Below are 22,615 nucleotides of genomic sequence, written 5' to 3' on the forward strand. Positions count from 1 at the left end.
AGACACAACATCTTTGTTTGTATGTGGTGCTGAGGATCGAACCCGGGCCGCACGCATGCCAGGCGAGCGCGCTACCGCTTGAGCCACATCCCAGCCCCTAAACTTTATTTTCATTAGAATGTATTTAAGCTCCCAGATAAAAAAATAAATACCTGACAATTTAGTAGATGTTTGAAAGACAATAAGAACATCAGAGTGTCTGGTAAATAAATAAGTAAATATAGTGACTTCCATAAATATGTACTTGGTTTTTTTCTCTTCTTAGCTTCTTTAATAAGCAAGGTAATGATTATAATATATTATTTGGTTTTAGATTATATGTACTCACAAACATGCAGAAAAAAGAGGAAGAGAAAACAGAGCTACATAGGAATAGCATTATATCTCACTGGGTTACATTAGGATCAATTTATTCTGTTAAGCACTAAGAGAAAGCACTAGAAAAAAATTTAAATGTAACAAAAATATTCTTAAAGGAATTAAAATGTTACACTGAAAATAATTCATGTAATGCAAAAGGAAATAGTAAACGGGGAGCAAAAAAGACAGAAAGGATAGGCAGTGGCACACACCTATAATCCCAGCTACTCAGGAGGCTGAATTGGGTGTATCACACGTTTGAGGACGACCTAGGCAACTTAATAAGACCTTGTCTAAAAAGAAAAAATTAAAAGGACTAAATGCTCAGTGGTAAAGCATCATTGATCTCAATCCCTAATAAACATCCCCCAAGCCACAAAGGGACATGAGGCATATATAAATCTTACTGTTTCAATAAAAATTAAACAGCCTATTAAACAGTCCAAAGGCAGACACTATCAGGTTGGATAAAAATCACAGAACAAGTACTTCCTGTTTGACATTGACAGGGCATGTACTTGAGATTCAACTATACAAGCAGGTTGAAATAAAATGAAGGGGAAAAAAAGAATGACTTAATGACAGTTGCTGGTAAATGGGTGGACCTGAAGTCTATCATGCAAAGTAAGATAAGCCAATCCCAGAGAACCAAAGGTCGAATGTTCTCTCTGGATGCTGACACACAACAAGTGGGGAGAATAATAGAAGCTTAGTGCATTAGACAAAGAAGATGAAGGGAAGGGAGCAGAGATAGGAACAGGAAAGATAGTGGAATGAATCTGACATAACTTTCTATTTACATATATGAATATGCCACAGTGAATTTCTACATTCATGTATAACCACCATGGGATCCTAATTAGAATAAGATGTACTCCATGTTTGTATAAATATGACAAAATATATCCTGCTGACATGTAAAACTTAAAAAGAACAAATGAAAAAAGAAAAAAAATGAAGGAAAAATGAAGATTATTCTAACAGTAACCGTAAGAAAGTTGGAAAGGCTATATAGCAGACAATATAGACTGTAAAATAAAAATTTTTACTAAAGATAAAAGGGGTATTTTATAGTAACAAGATAGTCAGTGCATCTGGAAAGTAACAACAGTTGTAAAGAAATATACACCTAAAAACAGAATTCCAAATATAGGCAGCAAAACCTATATATGATTACACAACCAGTGTAACTCTCCATATCATGTATGGCCACAAAAATGGGAAATTTTACTCCATGTATGTATGTATTTTGTGTGTATTTTGGTACATTCTATTGTCGTGTATAAGTAAAAAGAACAAAAATAATAATAAAAAGAGCTGGGGATGTGGCTCAGTGGTTAAGTGCTGAGTTAAATCCCCAGTACCACCACTCCTGCGCCCCCAAAGAAAATCAAAACTGAAGTATGGGACATTTCTACCAGATTATATGCAAACATGACAAATTTTATGCCAACACATTAGATAACTTAATGGACACATTCCTAGAAAAAGACAAACTATTCTGTTTTAAGAAGAAGTAGAAAATCTGAATAATAACATGTAAATAGAATTAGTAATGGAAAAAACTTGCAACAAAAAAGTCAAGGCAGAGACGGTTTCACTGGAGTATTCTATCAGACATTTAAAGAATATCAGTTCTTGGGTTGGTGATATAACTCAGTGACAGAGAGTGGTTGGTTGCCTAGGTATGTGGGAGACTCTGAATTTGATACACACTACAGAATAAGGAGGAGGAGAAGAAAAAGAATACTAACGAAAAAGAATACCAACTCCTTACAAATCCTTCTAAAAATACAAGAGGAGGGAACCTTCCCATCTCACACAGAATCCACTATTTTCCTAGTAACAAAGCCAAAGATATCATAAGAAAACTATTAAGCCATTTCTTTTAGGAATATGATGGAGAGGACTTCAACAAAATACTAACCAATTGGATCCAATAATATATGAAAACAATTTCACACCATGACCAAGTGCCATTTATCCCAAGAATGCATTCTTAATGGAAAGACTGGATACTTTCTCCTTAAGACAAAAACAAGACAAACTGTCCACTTTTACAACCTCTGCTCAGCATCGTACTGCATGTTAGAAACAAAGCAATTAGGCAAATAGGTGAATTAAAAGGCATCCAGATTGGAAAGAAAGACATTAAACTGTCTCTGTAAACTGACTCTATTGATAGAGGACATGCTCTTGTATATAGAGAATCCTAAGGAATCTACTAAGAAACTGTTAGAAGTAATGTAAGTTTGGAAAGTGTGCTGGATACAAGATTAATGTATTAATCAGATTAAGAAGTAGAAATCAGTCCTATTTGTATATAGTAGTAGTACTGAGTGAGCCTAAAATGAAATTAAGGAAATAGTTCCATATACAGTAGCACCAAAATTAATTAAATAAGAACAAATTAACAAAAGAATTGCAAAACTGGGGTTTTAGCTCAGTGGTAGAGTGCTTGCCTAACACATGTGAGGCACTGGGTTCGATTCTCAGCACCACATAAAAATAAATAAATAAACATTTTGTGTCCATCTACAACAAAAAAATTTTTTTTAAAGAATTGTAAAACTCATACTCTGAAGACTGACTATACATTATTTGATGAATTTAAAAACTTCAAAACTTCCTACAAAACTGTAGTAATCAAAAACTGATGCTGGGATAAGGGTAGCATGTAAATTAATAGAATAGGGTGTATTCCAGAAGTACACCCTCACATTTCTAGTCAGTTGATTTTTGCTAGGGGTGCAGTGAGGAAAGAATAATCTTTTAAACAAATGGTACTGAGTCATCGGATATCCACATGCAAATGAGTAGTTGTACTCCTAACTCACTATACAAAAATTAACTGAAAATGGATCAAAGATCTAAATGTAAGAGATAAAACTATAAAACACTTAGAAGAAATGAGTTTAAATCTTTGTGCACAAAAGCATGAGGAACAAAAGAAAGGTAAATTGAATGTCATCAGAATTAAAAACCTTTGTGCTTCAGAGGATGCCATCAAGAAAGTCAGTGGAATAAGATGGTTTGGTCAAGACTCAGCCTGCCTCCCTTCTTTCTTCTCCCCACTGTCCTGGTCTCCCCATCCTCCAGGCCAGTTCCAGGCTGGGTTCTTACTCTGTGACCCTCATACTGCTCTAGTTTCCATTTTTCTGGGCAGCTGCATGGGCCACTCAGTGTAACATCTAGTCACGTATTCTCAAGTCTTTCTTTTTTCTTTTTTTTCCCAGTGATGTTGCTTACTTCCCCAGTTGCACTCTTGGGGTTACTTCAGGATAGAGCTGTCTAGGGACAGGAGCACAGGTGGTATAAGGCAGAAGATGGGAGCTTTGGCCCTATGAGTGTGTCGTCACCATGATTTCACATCTTGGTGCTGGGGCTCAGAAAATGATACCCTAAAGTGTGAATACTTTGGCACGCTGAGCTGGAGAAATAGTCTCAGACCTAAGATCTCACTCATCGATTCCCCACAATTGCCATCCCACCCCTTAGTCTCTCAGTCCCTGTTCATCCTCTTTCTTTCCCAGAGAACAGGGAGATGCTTTCTCAGAAGTTCACTTATCTGACAGAGGACTTTTTTGGAAAAGAAAATGCAGTTGTCTTAAACCCCTTCTCCAGGTATCTCATCAGATATCCAGAAGACATGAGCACTGGAGAAGAGGAGAGGAGAGTCTGAAAGTTGTCATCAAGCCCAGACACATTTTTCATCTATTCTTCTAAGGGCTGCTGAAGAGATTATCTGAGAGACTTTATCTACATAAGACAACTTGTATTTGCAGTGAAGTTCTATCCCTCAACTTCCTATAACTTTGCTACCTCTGCCAAGCCATTGTCTGTTCTTTAGGCTTATTCATTTACTCTAAAATTTATTTACTACCCCTCCAAAATTGCCAACAGTCACCTCTGCCCATTTCCCTCTCCTCTATGAAGAGGGTGTTTAGCTCCAAACATCTGTCATTTCTTTGAGTTTCATATTTGTGTGGATTCTTTGTTTATGCACTTAATGTTAGTCAGCTTTTTCATTTCTGTGACAAAATACCTGAGATAACCCCCTTAAGAGGAAGAGTTTATTTTGGTTCACAGTCTCGGGTTTTAGTTTGTAGTGGCTGGTGTCATTATTTTGGGGCCTGTGGAAAGGCAGTACATCATGGTAGACGCATGGGGCAGAAGAAGTTGCTCACATTATGGTGGCCAGAGTCCCAATATCCCCTTCAAGAGCATGCCCTCAGTGACCTAACTTCTTTCCACTAGGCCGAGCACCACAGGCTGGGCACCAAGCCTTCAATATGTGGACTTTTGGGGGACATTTAAAATCCAAACCATAAATTTACATGTTTTTTTTTTTTGCTATTAAACTATTTTCAGATCATTTCAGAGAATCTTGGAGGGCATAAGAGAAATTTCTTCTACCCTTCCATTAGTTTTGTGGCCTTACATTCAGTGCTGATCCTTTCTGAACCTATTTCCTTATCTGTAAAATAATGATGAAAAAAAAATAATCCAGTGCATTCATGAACCTGGTGTGTCATTTGCTTGGATGCTCATGTTCCCCAAGAGTCTTAGCCTAGTCACCAGCAGTGTAAGAAAGACCAGTAAGTACTGTGACTTACTGAAAGCCCAGGTTTTCCTTCAGAGAGAAATAAGAAACAAGATACACATTATAGGCTTGAAGGTTATAGATGTTTCACAAATTTATACTCTTTTTTTTTTGCTTTAAAAGAGTAATATGGGGGCTGGGGTTGTGGCTCAGTCGTAGAGTGCTCACCTAGCATGCTTGAGGCACTGAGTTCTATCCTCAGCCCCACATAAATGTAAAATAAAGATATTGTGTCCACTTAAAACTAAAAAATAAATATTAAAAAAAAAGAGTACTATGGGGCTGGAGTTGTGGCTCAGTGGTAGAGTGCTCACCTAGCACTCATGAGGCACTGGGTTCCATCCTCAACACCACATAAAAATAAAGTAAAGCATTCACCTATACCTAAAAACATTTTTTTAAAAAAGTAATATCATGTTTTTAAAATTTCAAGAATTAGAGAAAAATAATCACCCATGCTCCTATAATATTGTGATTCTTGTTAGCAATTTTAATAGTTCTTTTCTGTTATGTGCATTTTTCACTTAAGTGAATGTAAGTTTTTTTTTTTTTAATCATACATTACTTGTATATTTTGACAATTTTGTGACCTACTTTTCCACTTGGTTGGTTTTTTTTCCCTATTGTTTACTTTTATAAATAAGGAAATAATATTTTTTTTTGTTTTGGGCCACTTATTAAACTTCCTTTTCTATTCTGATATATTTTATATCTACTGGGATTCTAATATATAATGGTAAGCTTTAAGATGCCATTAACTGTATACTGACTATGCATGAAAATTCAATTTTTGTTGAAATAACAGCTTTAATAATTTCTTAAAGTAGGGATTTATTATTGCTCCTTTTTTTTCTATTTTTATAAACTAAATGATGGACTGGAAGTCATTTAATGGTAAAACATGTGCTTAGCCTTTGCAAGACTCTGGTTTCAATCCCCAAAATCTGAACCAAAAACAAACTAAATGAAAAATAAAAATGTGGCTATAAAGAAAAATGTGGGTTTTCTAGATAAAAAGCATCAGCACCTACTAGAAATAGGTTGGATAATGTGATTTATTTAAACAGTAATGACTTCTTTTATTTAATCAAAGGTCCATTTTAGCTTCTTATCTTCTGAAGGAAAAACTCAACATCCTGGGCAAGTTGGGGTGTCTGCTGAGCTGTGCAGGTTCTGTCGTGCTGATTATCCACTCCCCAAAGTCTGAGAGTGTGACTACGCAGGCTGAGCTGGAGGAGAAGCTGACGAATCCAGGTAACTCCTTCCTTGCAGCCAAGAGCAAGAGTGTTTGCCCAAGAAGTTCACACTTCCTAAGCCATGGCTGCAGTCTGGCAACTTCCCCGAGGTGTAGGCCAAACCTGTATCCACCCTAATTGGTCCACAGATTTGCATTCTTTGTGCTTCACGTACATGTGTATCACTTGGCTGTGTGTACGAGCCAGTCACAGCTGTGCAGCCTCCCTGAGCCTAGCTGGCCATGGTATGTGTGCACAGGTCACTCCCAGACCACCTGGTAGACCCATTCAGCATAATGACAAGCCAGTGCCTTATCTCAGCCCTCATCCCTGTAGGGGCTTCCTCTGCAACCTGGGTGCAACCAGAGCCATGAGTGGCTCCTCCTGACCTCTGGGTATCTCTCTCTTCCTCCACTGTCCCTCCTCCACACCCCTGCCCTCAGATCCCTGACTGGGCTAGGTGCTGTACCATCCAGTTTCTTCTGGTTCTTTTCATGCATTGTTCCTTCTGTGCGTCAGCTAGTCTTGCCCCCTCCCTGAACTTTTGTCCCAGTGGCAGCAGTCAGCATCTGCCAACTCTGTTCTGTCCCCACTCAGTGCTTCTCTCTGATGTGCAGCACTGGGAGCAGAGACCCCAGTTGTGTGTGCATATATTTGTGTTTGATATATAATAATTTCTAATTTTTTGTCAAATAAAAAACATTACATAAACACACCTGCCTTAAGTACAGATTACTTCTAAATTACTTCCAGTAGACTGTCTTGTGCTGCTTACCAACAATTTTAGACAGGTGGTGGCACAAAATTGCCTTCACACAGATGCCTCCAGGCCACAAAATGTGGGAACCCCTCTTTTGTAGCTTTCAATTAGAAGTGATGAAAGTAGCAACAAAAACATTTGTGAAAATTGAAAATGGGGGCTGGGGTTGTGGCTCAACAGTAAAGCACTCACCTAGTACGTGTGAGGCCCTGGGTTCAATCCTCAGCACCACATAAAAATAAATAAATAAAACAAAGATATTGTTTTATTTATTTTTTATTAATTTGTAGAACATACCCAATGGCTACTTACTTTTTGATACATGTGTCCAACTACAACTAAAAAATAGACATTTAAAAAAAATTGAAAAAGGGATCCATGGTGAAATTAGCCAAGTCTGTGTCTCCTTATGGAGTGTGGAGACTCTTACCATTGTGATATTCATTTATTTCCATAAAAGCCATAATATTTTGATACTGTAAGATATAAAAGTACAAAGATGAAGGGAGGAAAAGACCAGAGAAAGATTACAGAAGTAAATGTGAGTGTCCTGAAGGCTTTTGTTATTGGTGGTGGTGGTGGTGGTGGTACTAGGGATTGGATTCAGTGGTAAAAGGATGCTTTACCACTGAGCTATATCCCCAGCCCTTTTTATTTTGAGATAGGGTATTGGTCAGTTGCTGAGACTATATTTGAACCTGGAATTCTCTTGCCTGAGCCACCTTTGTAGTTGTGAGTTTAGTTGTGAACATACCCAATGGCTACTGACTTTTTGATAAATGTGAATAATGCCAAAATATATCAGATCCTAACTTATTTACATGTTTGGAATTTATATGTACAGTTGTAAATTATATATAATATGTCACAATAAAAATTAGGTATGAAGATACAATGATAGCAAAATTTTTTTCTTTTTAATGTGAAATAATCTAAAATATAAAATGGTATTATTCTGGGCACTTATTACCTTATAGATTTTCTAATATTTTTTTCTAAAGGTAAAAATACAGGATGAATTTTTGCCTCAGAAGAAATTTAAATTATCACTTATATTTTATATAAGAGATATGTGCTCTGTCATATTCAAAGAGGGTAGAAGTGAGGGAAATGTAGTGGAATGTTTTCCAAAGAGAAAATATCAGGACTGGGGTGTAGCTCAGTGTTAGAGCATGTACTTAGTATGTGAGACCCTGGGTTTAATTCACAGCACCACTAAAAAAACAAACAGATAAATATAAAGAGTGAATATTGTGAGGCATGCATTCTCAGTGATGGTAATATCACCCTCAGCTGTATAATAAATCAATGATACAGATATTTCATAGTGGTGAGCAAATGGGAGAAAGGTATAAAGTGGTTCCTAATATGGGTGATAATGAAATAAATGCTTGAGAAACACAGATGTGAAGAAAGAGTCACAAGGCTGAAGGGCATCTGGTGCCTGCTCTAACCTTAAAAAAATAAGAGGTGATGATCACACGAAAATAGGTTTTCCTGGCCATGCATTTTTATTTCTGCATAGCCCAGTTCGCACACATAGCTGCTGAGGCTTGTCGTTCAGCATCCCCTCTGGCTGCTCGTGTGCTCAGTCCTGCCCTCTCAACTGAGTTTGCTACTGTTCCCCTTTTTTTCCTGCCCCTCTGCACCACTTCCTCCTTGGCCACCACTCCTGCCATCTCAGCTGTCTTGATACCTGGGACCTATCTGAAATGTTGTCTGAACTTGTCCTTCCCAGCATCAAAGCCCTTTGCATTCCCTCTTGCCCAGACTTCTCCATGTTTATGCCCTGCTGCTTTCCTGACACTGTGCCTGCCCACTTGCTTATATTTAAGTTGCTTCCAAACATGTAAATAAGTTAGGGTTCCCCTAGACCTGCCCAAAGTTGGGCAGTATTTTCTTTTTGCATGAGCCTAACTGTGCCTTTCCTAATTTGTAGATGAGACTTCCAGGCTGCTTTTATCTGACCTTCCAGTGTCCCTTCTCTGGAGAGTCTCCCTCTGTAGGCCCCCCAAGAGCAGGTCTTCATAGTTCACCCATGAGGGGCAAAGCTCCCAATGCCTGTCTTTTGGGTTGCATGTTCACACTTGTTGATTTGTCTGCCTATCTGGTCTAGTTTGCATGTCCAGGCAGTTTCCAGCCCTGTGAGGGACAACTTGGGAATTAAATTCATGCAAAATATAACCTCCTATACACATAATTTTAAAGCAATCAGTATAATGCCTTAACTGAATATAAAGGTAAAGTAGCAGGATGCTACTTTGCAAAATGCAAATGCTTAGGTACATCTGTACAAGGCATACTGAACCCAGCCAACCCTGCACCATGCCAGGCATCAAACCTAGGGCCTTTTACATGCCACTCAAGTGCTGAGCTACATCCCCAGCCCCTATGAATGTTTTAATGGTAAACATAATGATGAGGAAAATGCACTTGCACAGTAGAGGGGTGGCTAGTGGGAGCACAGGCACTGCCTCAGCTTTGTCTCCTTGGGTAGTCACTGACTGGGGGACTGCCCAGGTCAATGTGTGCCATCTGTCTTGCAGTCTTTGTGGGCTACCTGTGCATCGTGCTGCTCATGTTGCTGCTGCTCATCTTTTGGATTGCCCCAGCCCATGGGCCCACCAACATCATGGTCTACATCAGCATCTGCTCCTTGCTGGGGAGTTTCACCGTGCCTTCCACCAAGGGCATTGGGCTGGCAGCCCAAGACATCTTGCACAACAACCCATCTAGTCAGAGAGCCCTGTGCTTGTGCCTGGTGCTCCTGGCTGTGCTGGGCTGCAGCATCATCGTCCAATTCAGGTACATCAACAAGGCTCTGGAGTGCTTCGACTCCTCCGTGTTCGGGGCCATCTACTATGTGGTGTTCACCACACTTGTCCTGCTGGCTTCAGCCATCCTCTTCCGGGAGTGGAGCAACGTGGGTCTGGTGGACTTCTTGGGCATGGCCTGTGGATTCACGACGGTCTCCGTGGGGATTGTCCTTATACAGGTGTTCAAAGAGTTCAATTTCAATCTTGGGGAAATGAACAAATCCAATATGAAAACAGACTAGGACGCAACCAGGGGTTGGGGGCTTGAGGAACAGGCCTCAAAGGTGGTCTCTGGTCCTGATTGGATGTGAAGTAGAAGAGACCCTCAATCCCTGATGTGAGAGTTGCCTGTGTACTAATGGGTGGTCGAGTGGACAGTGGGGAGCCTGGCTCAGCAGCAGAGCAGGGGCCCAGCCCTCTGTAGCCTGATGCTCCCAGTGGTTGCCTGGGCATCATCTCTCTCTGATGAGACGAATCTCATTTTCATTTCCATTAACCTGGAAGCTTTCATGACTACTCTTTCCTTTTAAAACATTTTAACATGATTTAATGAGTAAATAAAGATGGGCTCTTTCTGGTTAGTCTTTGCAGGAGAGCAGATGTTCTTAATTAGAAGATTACTCTGGAAATGAGAAAAATTCTTGTCTTGAAATCTGGCTCTGTACAGTAAATGTGACTGTTGTTGTGTTAGTTTGCATTGAGCATGTATAACATTCAGGTACCTCATTCACATAAGAGGTATATACATTGAATTGTTTTTAATTCTCTAACAAATAGGCTCTCTCCTGCACCCACCCAAGACATTTTAATAGCAAATAGAGAGAGAACAGTTAATGAATGTGATGCAGTGTTCCATTGGCAGGATGACCTTTCAATAGCTCAAATCAATTTCAGTGCCTTTATCACTTGAATTATTCACTTAATTTGACTATTACTGTATGTTCTCTTAAATTAGAATAATGCCACTTCCTTGGTTATACCTTAACATTTCAATGTTCAAATTATAAATAATTGTAAAGCAATTAGAAATAATTGTGTATTCATTGGAGGAGAGTCAAAACTAAAGGCACATGAGCAGATTGACCCACTTAGCATGTAGTTATTGTCCAAGTAAAGACAATTGATTAAGTAGCATGAGGTATTTTATTTGCATTCAACCTATGTAATTGGGATCCAGTATCAAATATATACACATTCTCTTTCAGCAAGCATTTGTGGCCATCCAGAAGAAATAAACTATTTAACTTTAATAAGGCTATTAAAGGAGAAAAAAATTGTTTAATAGCACATATGTAGAACCCTTTTTAATACAGAACCAAGTTGGAACACACATAGTTTCAAAGGAGTTTCTAACAAAGATGGAAACAGTTTGACCTTCTTGTTTCAGATGTAGAACATTCTTGAGTTCCTCACCCAGTATCTCACTAAATTTCCTGAGTGAGCACGAGGCTCTGGATTTGATTCCCAGTGCCAGAAACAAAACAATTCTTAAACGTAAAATGGCAATTAATTATGCCAACATTTGGATAAAAGAGATCTTTCTTCTGTCCATAACAACCTTCCATGTGTATTAGACTGGAGCAGAACACAAAGTGATGCAAAAATTTCATCACTATATTGTATGATTCACATGCAGTGTTTTATCTGAATAGGGAACTATGCTAAATTGAAAGGTGGGCTTGGGTAAAGTAGATTAGGTGAAATAGAACTTGAAATTTAATAATATCCAACTATAGTTACTTTAAAAAGGTGTTTTTTTCCAGGTAAAAAGAACATTTCTGAAGTAAAAATCCAAAGAATACCTCCCTAAAGTTTTGAACAGAGACCAAATAAAATGAGACTAGTTTAACATGAAGCAAAAATATACCTTTATGAATTAAAAGTACATGTGATGATCCTGGTTTGTCAGTGATTTGTGAAGAGCAGCAACAAAATAATTTCAAAAAATTTAAAAATCTTACTAACTGGTAGTTAATAAATATTCCAAATGTCCATTCCTCTTTCATCAGCTCTTTAAGGTTATTTTTTTAACACTGGCATTTTTAGAAATATTACCCTTCATTTATTGAACTAAAAGTTGCAGTAATTTTGGCACAAAAGTAATTTTCTAGTTAAGGAGATGTTTGGGAAAGAATTAACACATAATTATTCAAGAATATAAGAAAGTTCATAATTTAAAAATTATGTTTTGCTACAACTTACATGTGAAGCTTATTTAAATGCCTCTATTGGTGTACCTTTCTATATTTTAATCCACAATTATCCCATGGATATTCAGAGTTGTGAATTTCTGGATGATATTCCCTATAATTTTTTTTTAGACTCAAACAAAAATCTCACAGTATTAATAGCTCTTCTGAAGGTGACTGGTCCTGGAACAGAATCTCCCAGATTTATATATATTTAGTAGATTGCTTTAGCAGGATACATAGCTTTTGTTCCAGTAAACAAAGTTCATGTCATTCATTGTTTTTCATATGTGTGACAGTAGCCTCTGAGTAATTGACATGACCAGGGTCTGATGTTCTAAATTTAACATGAAGCACATAAATTCAAATTTCTACTATCATTCCACAAATTTGCTTTTTTCATAATTAACTTGGAAATACAAAGAAAAAAAGGACCCCAAATTGAGAGTTTCAGGGGAGATCCTAATATGGAAATGGATCTCTTATAGGTCTTTCCCAAAGTAAAGCCTGTGAAACATTTTCATTATGATGTTATTCTTTGATTTATCTCTGATAAAACCAAGAGAAATATCTACTGTATATTTATTTTCAAGTTTTTTTTAATCAAAGGTTTTTGATTACAATTTTCAGAATTATTCTTGATAGATACTTAAATAGGCTATTCTCTCCTACTTGGACAATGCCTTGTTTTCTCACGTGAATTCTATTCTGCTTATTGACCAAGTATAGAACCAATTTAGGATTCTTAACATAAACCTAGCCCAAGGATACCATCCTAGCATTTTGCAATCTGCATAACCACTGCATTTCTGTGAGGCCCATGCTAGGACCTTTGGGGAGGAATCTGGTTTTCTGGTGGCTTTGCTTATCACTCAGACTGTCATTTCATATTAGAATGTTAATATAATACACTTTGCTGCTCTTTGTTGAGCAGTAAGAAATATTCTTTTAATTCCTACTTCTTAAGCCAATTTGTTATACTCAGTTTATTCCCAGAAGTTAATTCCAGCAGTAATATGTTGACCTTTGTTGTTGTTCTTTGGGTTTTACATTTCTTTTCTGATAGAAGAAAACACTATTCAAATGGGTAGTTACTGCGCCTCTTCCTTCTTCCTAGACAGCTCAGCTCCTGGTAAATACTATGCTCAACTTTTAGAGGCCAGTTTCTAGACTTCTGTAAAGCACTCAGATGCAGTGTCTCCCAGGTGTGGACGAACACTCAGTCAACAGAAATAGGTATTGATGAGTACAGACCACTGCCCTGCTGCATATTTTTTTTTTCACAGTGCTGGGGAATGAACCCAGGGTCTGGCACATAGCAGACAAGTGCTCTACCTCTGGCTACATCCCCAGCCCCTGCTATATAATTCTTGGAGGAGATAATACCTTTATCTCTTTCCCAAGCTGCTCCAGTAATCCATAAGAGCAGAGAGGATGCTCCAATGGCTCACAGAACCATGTCCGTAGCTCTTTTCTGATGCCTACTAAGTCCAGGTTAGGGTTCCCAGTAAGACACTAGAAAGAGAATGCTTCATGACTGTGGATTAGCTTCTGTGGTCTGAAGGAGTTATCTTTCTCAGAGTGTTTGACACCAAGGACATTGTTCACTCATCAAGCAGGATTGGATGGAATGTTGGTGTTCCGTCTTCTCAGGGACCAAAAATGTATCATCATCTTTTTAGTGTTGACCTTCCTACCAATGACACCTCTGTTCATTTTCTGTATGTCTTACTCATATTCATAGCTAGATTCTGTTAACTTCAGTTAACAAGAGAAAAGACCAATTTGCATACCAGTCATTCCACAAGCCAATTTATCATATAAAATACCTCAATTTTTTGTATTCCTCATTTCCACTCCACAATTGTTACTGGTGATGAATTTTAAGGGTCTGTCCTTTAGCTCATAGGTGATTTTTCACATCTGGCCAGATTCTTATACCTCCATGTATACTTGAAAAGATTAAGAATTATAGGAACAGGCATGAGAATTTGGCCTAATACCACTGCTCGTTTTTTTTCCATACACATTTCTCATATGCTATCAAATGCAACAAAACAATTCTATATTAAGAGAATGTAACTTCTGTTACATCAAAATACATTGTCTAGTTTAAAAAGTTGATATTCAGTAGAACAATGATCATGTAAATAAACATCTATTTCAAATGTACCCAAAGCAATTAAAAAGCAGAGTCTAAGGCCCAGAGAGCCAGGGAGAAGGATTTATTTCTTCTTTTCTCTAATTTTCCCTGAATTGTGCAAATATAGGTGAGTTGCTTAACCTTTCTGTGCCTCAGTTTTTCTACCTCCAAAGGGGTGGGATGGTTCTCCAAATTGATTGTACCTAAAATGCTAGCACTTTTAGTAGTGTTCTGATGGTCTCAGATGAGAGCACCATTCTCAGAACTGCTCTGGAAATGACATGGTAGATAGAACTAAGTTTGCATTGACCATGGAGTCTGCTCAGGATGGTGCTGTAGAGAATGTAGCTCCAAGCACCAAGCAAGTAAAGGAAATACTGGGTGTAAAGTTTGCATGATTCTGTAAAGCTTTAATTTTCCTTTTTTTTAAGGAAGGATTTTATATATTCTATTGTAAAATATGGAAATTAAACAAGGACTTTTAAAACTGCACTGAAAGCTTACATTCTGATGGGGTAATGAGCTCCTCTGATGTTTGGCTTAGGCTGTGTTCTACAGAAGGTTTAATGATCTGTGTGACCAATCGATTCTGTTGCATTGAATTTGTTAGGAATAATGCTAAACTTTCTGCTTTCAAGCAGCTCAACCCTGATGATCAACTATCTGATACCAGGTGAATGTCAGGAGCTCCCCAACCACTAGTGCCAAAAGGTCACATTGAAAACTCAGAGTGTTTCTTTTATTTGTCAGAAATATTAATTTGCCCCTCCACCTCGTCGGTATTTTTGCACTTTACAAGGTTTAAGAGTGTTGATTTTCATAGCATTCCTGAGTGTTCTTGGCTTTTTGAAGTATAACTATTATTTCCTTATAAAATGTAATATAATCATGAAAGGAGGAAGAAGTCTAGATTTTAAAAAATGTCAAATGTTGATTGGTTGCATTCGAGTTTTTCCATGTAAATGTATCAGGGGAGCTTCCAATTAGCATACATACATACACACATTTATCAATGACTAAGATTTGCTTATGTTTTGCTTTATAGAAATAGTCATAGCATGTTGTTATTGCCTTATGTAAATAAAAAGGCTATTTATTAAGTTTTCCAATAATATTTATTAATCTGTATGTGTTTTAAAATAAAATAACTTCTTTCTAGTGGAATACTTGTTGATTTTTCCCTTTGCTCGGAATTCTTGTGTAGTCTCAGGTTCCAAATCATCCCAGATCCTCACATTTTTCCTATTATGTCTGCTTGTGTATCTATCTGTCTTGGTGCAAATCCATATATGGAGGACATATCTTCTGATTTAATTAAATGATAGTACTATAGAAAACCAGCTCTATTTAAAAAAATGTTTTTTAGTTGTAGTGGGACACAGTGCCTTTATTTTATTTATTTATTTTTATGTGGTGCTTTTATTTATTTATTTTTATGCGCCTCACTCATGCTAGGTGAGCACTCTACTGCTGAGCCACAACCCCATCCCCATCAGCTCTATTTTAATATGGCTTTTTTTTTGGGGGGTACTAGGGATTGAACTCAGGGACAATCTCCTACTGAGCTATATCCCTAGCCTTTTTCATTTTTTTGAGACAGGGTCTCAGTAAGTTGCCCAAGCTGGCCTTGAACTTGTGATCTTCCTGCCTTAGCCCCCCAAGTAGCTGGGATTACAGGTATGTGCTACCACATCCAAATCTTTTACACATTTTTGAGTTGCGTAACACGTCATTTTATATTTTAAGTCCATAAAAAATTAAAGAGTCATAACTTTAGTTCTCTGAACATCATCAGAAATCTTGTCATTAACCTTTTCTAGTGTCCAATAATTTTGTTTTTGGTACCAGGATCAAACCCAGATCCTTACACATGCTAAACACACTTTTCCACTGAGTTATAACCCTAACCTCAGTTATTTTATTAAATGAGAAAAAATAATTTGAGTAAAGACTTTTTTCCTTAGGCTCTATCAAAAAATATATTTATTTATTTATTTGTTTGTTTGTTTATTTATTTATTTATACATACATACATACCAGGGATTGAACACAGGGGCGTTTAACCACTGGCTAAGCCATATTCCCAGCCATTTTCTATGTTTTATTTAGAAACAGTGTCTTGCCGAGTTGCTTAGAGCCTGGCTAAATTGCTGAGGCTGAATTTGAACTTGCCATCCTTCAGCCTCAGCCTCCCAAGCTACTGGGATTACAGGCATGCACCACTGTGCCTGGCAAAGATTTATTTTAATTACACACATTTTGATCAAAGTATACTTCTACTGAAATCAGGAATGTTTGTATGTCTAATTATTTCCAGACTGCTTTTGGCAGCTGTGAAATGTGTGGATGGCAAATTCTGCAGCCCTATTTGATTACTACTAAGGAACTTTTAGTTCTAGCTGCCAGCTAGGCACAATAGTTAAGTGTGAGCTGGATATCTAGTTCTGAGAAGCACAGAAAACCAAGCCATTCTTACCTTCCTGGCACCTTGTTAGGGTTCCTCTATTGCTGTCATGTCCCTGTCTGATAACCCTTAAGTGTGATGCTGTTGGCATATTTGTTGTAGTATTAATCACACTTATTTATATACCATTATAATAATTAATTTTGGGGGTATACTGAGGAGGAAACCCAGGGCCTTGCACATGCTAGGCAAGCACTCTACTACTGAGCTACACTCACAGACCTATTATTTTGAACTTCACATGATATGTAGTTTCTAAAAGGTTTTAAGTTGGAGAGGTGGTGGTATAGTCAAGAAACAGTTATATAATATCTAAGTACTTCTATATCGCTTAGCATTTCAGAGGAGAGAGAGATTAATTTCAGCTGAGGATATTAGCATTGGGAGTAAAACTGGACTGGGTGAGCAGGATGGGGGAGGTGCAAGGCAAGAAACACAATCAATCTGAATAAAATAACTGATATGATGGAAGAAAGGTTAAACTAGGTTGCCTATGAAATTGCATCTTTTTATATTTGGTGAAGATGCCTGGGGGACTTGTTATGTTCTCCTCCTACTGAATTTAGAATAATCACTCTAGTTTTGTGTGACTAACAAGTTACCACAAGCTTTGTGGGTTATTATATTATAGTTCAGGAGGTCAGAAGTCCAACACAGGTTTTACAGGGTGTTGGCAGGATTAATTCCTCCAGAGACTCAGAGGAAGAATCCATTCCCTGTCCTTTTCAGTTTCTAGAGACTGCCTGTATTCTTTGACCTTCCTCCTCCTTCAAAACCAGCAACATCATATCTCTCTATTCTTCCATTGTTGGTTCTTTTTTTAAACTTTGTCCCTCCTGTCCTCCCCTTAGAAGGAACTCTGATTATTTTGGACCTACCCGGACAATCCAGAATCATCTCCCCATTTCAAGATTCTTAATTACATCTGCATAGCACCTTTTGCTATGCAATGTAATATGACCACAGATTCCAAGGATTAGGATGTGGACACTATTGGTGGGCATTATTTTGCTCAGCACATACATTTTCCATTTCACCAGGTGAGGCAATTATTAAAAAACAACTCCTGCCCTTTAATGAATATCCTAGTGTTCTACCTAAATTCACTTTGAGTTATTCCTATCTTTTTCAATTTCTCCCTGCCATTCCCCGAACTAAATATTCTGGAAAATGCCCCACTACATTTGGAGGTCATGTATAGCCTTGAATGAACAAATGCTAACTGAAAAATATTATATAACAGTAATGTTTTTAAGTGCCAGAGGGGCCTGGGGCTGTAGCTCAGTGTTAGAACATTTGCCTAGCATGCACAAGGCCCTGTTCAATCCCCAACACCACCAAAAAATAAGTTAAATGATAGAGAATGCCACAATTTACTTTGAAAGGACAAAGGGCAACTTTAGTGATGGGGTTGAGTTAAAAAAAAATCATCTGCTCTGCTATTTTGTTTCTGTGGTATCAAAACCAAAACATGAGAGTAATTGGGGAACAACTTAAGAAACATAAGAAAACTATTTGATTTCCTAATGTATGATTTTAAAAAATACTATTTTAATAAGGAGTCTTGCCTATGTTTCTGTAACAAAGACAAGATTTTAATAGTTTTATGGAGATTTAATTCACATATAAAAACTACACACTTATAAAGTGTACAATTTGGCTTGATATGTCTTATAATGAAAACATTATATCATTAAGTATAATGAAAATATCAGCGGAACTAAACATATCCATCACCCTTTTTGACCCACTGTAATCCTGCCTTCTTTGTCCTTCCATTCCCATGCAACCTTTAATCTGTTTACTATCACTATATATTAGCTCCCATTTCCTAGACTTTTATATAACTGTAATTAATTAGCATATACTACTTTTTTGCTTTTTTGGGTCTGGTGCTTTTCACTTAGCATAATTATTTTGAGACTCAGCTATGTTATAGCATGTATCAATAGTTCATTCCATTATATTGCTGAGTAGTGTTCTATTATATGGATATGCCAACAATCTGTTTATTCATTCACATTTGAATATTTGGGTTGTTTCTAGTTTTTTTTCACTATTACAAATAAAGTTGCTATGGAATTTTCATTCATAAGTCTTTTCATAGATATATATTTTCATTCTCTTGGGTAAATACCTGGGAATAGAACCTTTGGTCCTATGGTGGTAATGTGTCTTAACTTTTTAAGAAACTATCAACCTGTTTTCCAAGGAAGTTGTGCCATTTCAGAATTCTATTAGAAATATTTGAGGAAAAATTAGTTTTAAAAACTTTAAAAGTATCTCATGATTACTGCTTGAACACTCACAGAATACTATGTATTGGAGAAATGATGTGGGCATTTAAACAGCATGCATCATATTGGTCTCCTTAGGTTAAATTAACATGTTAGAACTAAGCATTCCTGTTCATATGAGCCAACAACTATTTTCATTACAATCATCTGCCTTCTAGAGGTGTCTGTTGCCATCTTTATTAGTTATTTCTACCTACTAGTCCATCTCAAAAATGAGTGGCTTAAGATAATCATTCTTTCTCATATGCCCATGTATCAATAGGGCAGTTTGGCTAATTTGGAGCAATTTGGCCCAATCCCTGCAGGGTCTCAATTATGGGTCAGCTAGTAGGTCTGGAGGGGACCCCACAGGATCCCTTCTTCCTGCAGGTCAGTCCAGGCTTCATCTCATCTTTGTTTAGGCTAAGAACTACCACATTTTCCTGCTCAAAGCCAATCCCAAGGCCAATGCAGATTCAAGGGATAGGTCAGCCATACTGTAAATCTACCCACATCATTAAAGACCAACCTTCCAGTTATATTTTAATATTAAATGTAATTCTTTATCTGACAATGTTATCAAGTCAATCTGGCTGAGACCAAAGAAATAAGCAAAACAGGTCCTTTGAGCTGGGTGTGCACGACTGGCCTGTAATCCCAGAAACTTGGGAGGCTGAGGCAAGTGGATCCAAAGTTTGTGGCCAGCCTAGACAACTTAGTGACACCTGTCTCAAAAAAAAAAAGGTTTGGTCCCATAAAAAGGCTGGGTTCAATATTGACAACAGAGATTTAGATTTATGTTAGGAGTGGTAGCTGGACCCAAGGTCCCTTTTCATCCTACTTGGAATGTAAGGAATGCTGTTCCTTACCCAGCCAAAAGGAGGTCCAGATGTCATGACCTACAGCTGACACAGTTCTAAGATGCACAATTGTGTGGTTGCCAAGATCACAGCAGATTAAAAGTTTTTAAACTAGTAACTGCATAGTGACCTACACCAAAACCACAGGGGCTCTGCATATAGTCTAGAACACAGCCCAATACATTGTCTGAAATGGAGAAACTACATTTGCTATTTTCTGACTCAATAAAAATATAATTCATTATACTCAGATTCTCAACCCAGATGATTGAAATTGCACAATAGCGTTTTTGCGTCTAGTCACAAAGTCCAAGAGATCTTTACACCTGTAACCAAGGAATCATTGACTTTTGGCAGGTCTCACCCTCCACCTAGCTAGTTGGAGCTGGTCCTCCTCCCAACTTCTTTTGAATGAGGTTCTTTGCATTTCTTGGAAGAAACCTTGATGGTAGGTCCCAGGGAATCTCCATTGCAGAAGCCAAGGCGGGATTGCCTAACAATTTCCTATGCATTTTGTGAAAAATGTATCTCTATTACAAATGTCGCAAGACAAATGTCACAAATTCACCCATCAACTTTACCAAACCACAAACTTGCATCTATTTTGGGACCCGGACGGTTAGCTTTTGGGAATGGAAGTGTCTGGCGCCTGAGAGGCAGCCCTGGCTTCCTTGACCACGCCCCTCCCACTCCCCTGCAAGCTTGCCCGGCCCCGCCCTTAGCAGCTTCTGAGTACCAGTTGCATCTTCGAGATGCTGCTTCAAGTTTAGATGCGCACGCTGAACCCTAGGAATTTGCATTTTAAATAAGCGCCGCACAGAATTCATATTTTCATCATCTTGGGGGGGCGGGTAATGTCACTTCATAAAATACTCCCTACCATCTTTCTTCCTTCCGGTTCCCAGCCCCCGTGCCTGGCTGACCCCGGCCGGCTGAAGAACCCGGAACCGGCTGGTCGAGGCACCGCGGGGCGGGGCCTGCGGGGCTCGGCATTGCGCGTCTGCGCGCGTGGAGTCTGGCGTCACTCGGTCGCGCCCAGGTTCTCCTCGGCGGTGGCCCTCGGTCCCGGCCGCGGTGGGGCTGGAGGTCGTCCTGGGTAGGTTTATCTCAACGCTTCCATGGAGAAGGCGGCTTGCACGGCAGCAGCCCCGGATGCTCGCACTTACCCCTGGACGGCGACGGAGGCGGTGGCCGCGCGAGCGCTGGAGGGAGCGGCCTGTGTGGGGGTGTGAGCCAAGGTTCCGAGGGTCGGATTGCCGAGGGGAAGTCGCGCGGCCCGCGTGCCGCCTGGGGTGAGGTCGCTGCTCCTTCTTTTGAGGCACGCGCGAAGGGGCTGACTTGCGGGACAGCCTGCCGATCTCGGGTCGGGGGACAGCCCCACCGGGGCGACTTTCTTTTACGCGTGTTCTGAGATGGACGCGGCTCTCCTAGTAATCCGCAGTGAGGAAATCCGCCGCGCATCGGATTGCCATTCAATCCCACGGAAATCCGGCTCGTTGGCCTTGTCGGTGGCGCGTGTGCAATAAGTTCTTTCGAGTAGTTTTGTCTTGGTGAGTTTTAGAAAGTGGTTTCCGTTTTCTGTAACGCATTGAACGTGTCCTTTAATTTCCGAACTTTGACAAGATCCCTGAATCTAGTGTTTCATTTTACACAGTTGTGCAGAACTCAGTATATTTTGATATTGCGAGTGTGCTTCTTTAATTTCTTTGCTAGAATAGAATATCAAGTCATTTAATATAGTATTACAGCTTGATTTCCGGGTTCTAGAAATTGTTACACATTATGTGCTCAATTAGGATTTTTTTAGTAAGAGGAAATGTTAAAGTAGCGATCTTTTGTTTCAGTAAACTGTCAAAGCACTCTCTTATGTTTGTTTGAATAGGTTTGATGTTAGTTGCTGAGTCAAATGAGTAAGTATAGTGGCTAGTAATAAAATTTGAAAAGTGGTAACAGTCCTTTTGCCTACTTCTGTATTTTCTTCTTTTCAGGCTGGAACAGTAAAGTTAAAAACTTTAAATGGAAATAAAGGGTAGTATTTACAAGAAAATGAGAATGAATAAGTCATCCCTGGTTTTCAAAAGAGAGACCATATTAAACTTACATGTAAGTTAAAATTTTAACTTATGACTAATGTTGCTAAATTAGGGTTGGAGATTTAGGTTCTGGAGTATTTTTTTTAATTTGTTACATATGACAACAGAATGTATTACAATTCATATTACACATAGAGCACAATTTTCCATATCTCTGGTTGTACAAAAGGAGAGTCACATCCTTTGTGTCTTCATACATGTACTTAGGGTAATGATGACCATCACATTCTACCGGCTTTCCTACCCCTATGCCCCTCCCTTCCCCTCCTTCCCCTTTTCCCTTTTGCCCTATCTAGAGTTCATTTGATCCTCCCCATCATATCCCCCCCCCACCCCACTCCCGCCAGCATCCTTAAATTCAAGAAATCATTTGGCATTTGGTTTTTTGGGATTGGCTAATTTCACTTAGCATTATATTCTCCATCTCCATTTATTTACCTGCAAGTGCCATGATTTTATTCTCTTTTAATGTTGAATAATATTCCATTGTGTGTATATACCACATTTTCTTTATCCATTTATCTACTGAAGGGAAAGCCTAGGTCTTTAATCAACTTTGAGTCGAATTTTGTACAGGGTGAGAGATGGGGTTAAATTTCATTCTGCTACATATAGATTTCCAGTTTTCCCAGCACCATTTGTTGAAGAGGGTATCTATTCTCCAGTGTATATTTTTGGTGCCTTTGTCCAGTATTAGATATGTGGGTTTGTCTGTGTCTTCTGTTCCATTGGTCTTTATGCCTGTGTTGGTGCCAAACCATGCTGTTTTTGTTACCGTAGCTCTATAGTATAGTGTAAGGTTTGGTGTTGTGATGC

The 22,615-nt window shown here is 38.5% G+C and overlaps 2 protein-coding genes across 8 annotated transcripts in view; both read left to right on the plus strand.

The window, feature by feature from the left end:
• Nipa1 (NIPA magnesium transporter 1) overlaps window positions 1-15,270 on the plus strand; it is a 41,480-nt gene extending 26,210 nt beyond the window's left edge. The window contains 2 exon segments of the mRNA XM_048792978.1: window positions 6,057-6,217; window positions 9,505-15,270. Of these exon segments, the coding sequence (XP_048648935.1) occupies window positions 6,057-6,217; window positions 9,505-10,016 (673 nt within the window). The 3' untranslated portion in view covers window positions 10,017-15,270.
• The window catches only part of Nipa2 (NIPA magnesium transporter 2), a 38,950-nt gene continuing 22,533 nt past the window's right edge, over window positions 6,199-22,615 (plus strand). The window contains exons 1-2 of one of the 7 annotated variants that reach the window (XM_015480332.2): window positions 20,695-20,802; window positions 21,695-21,809. The gene's annotated coding sequence lies outside the window, so the exon portion shown is untranslated. Of the gene's footprint in view, window positions 6,218-20,663; window positions 21,257-21,694; window positions 21,810-22,615 lie in introns of those variants that run through there. The other 6 variants (XM_015480330.2, XM_015480331.2, XM_048792977.1 and 3 more) reach the window with 6 other exon arrangements.

Source organism: Marmota marmota, unplaced genomic scaffold (assembly GCF_001458135.2).
Source record: "Marmota marmota marmota unplaced genomic scaffold, marMar, whole genome shotgun sequence".
NCBI lineage: Eukaryota > Metazoa > Chordata > Mammalia > Rodentia > Sciuridae > Marmota > Marmota marmota.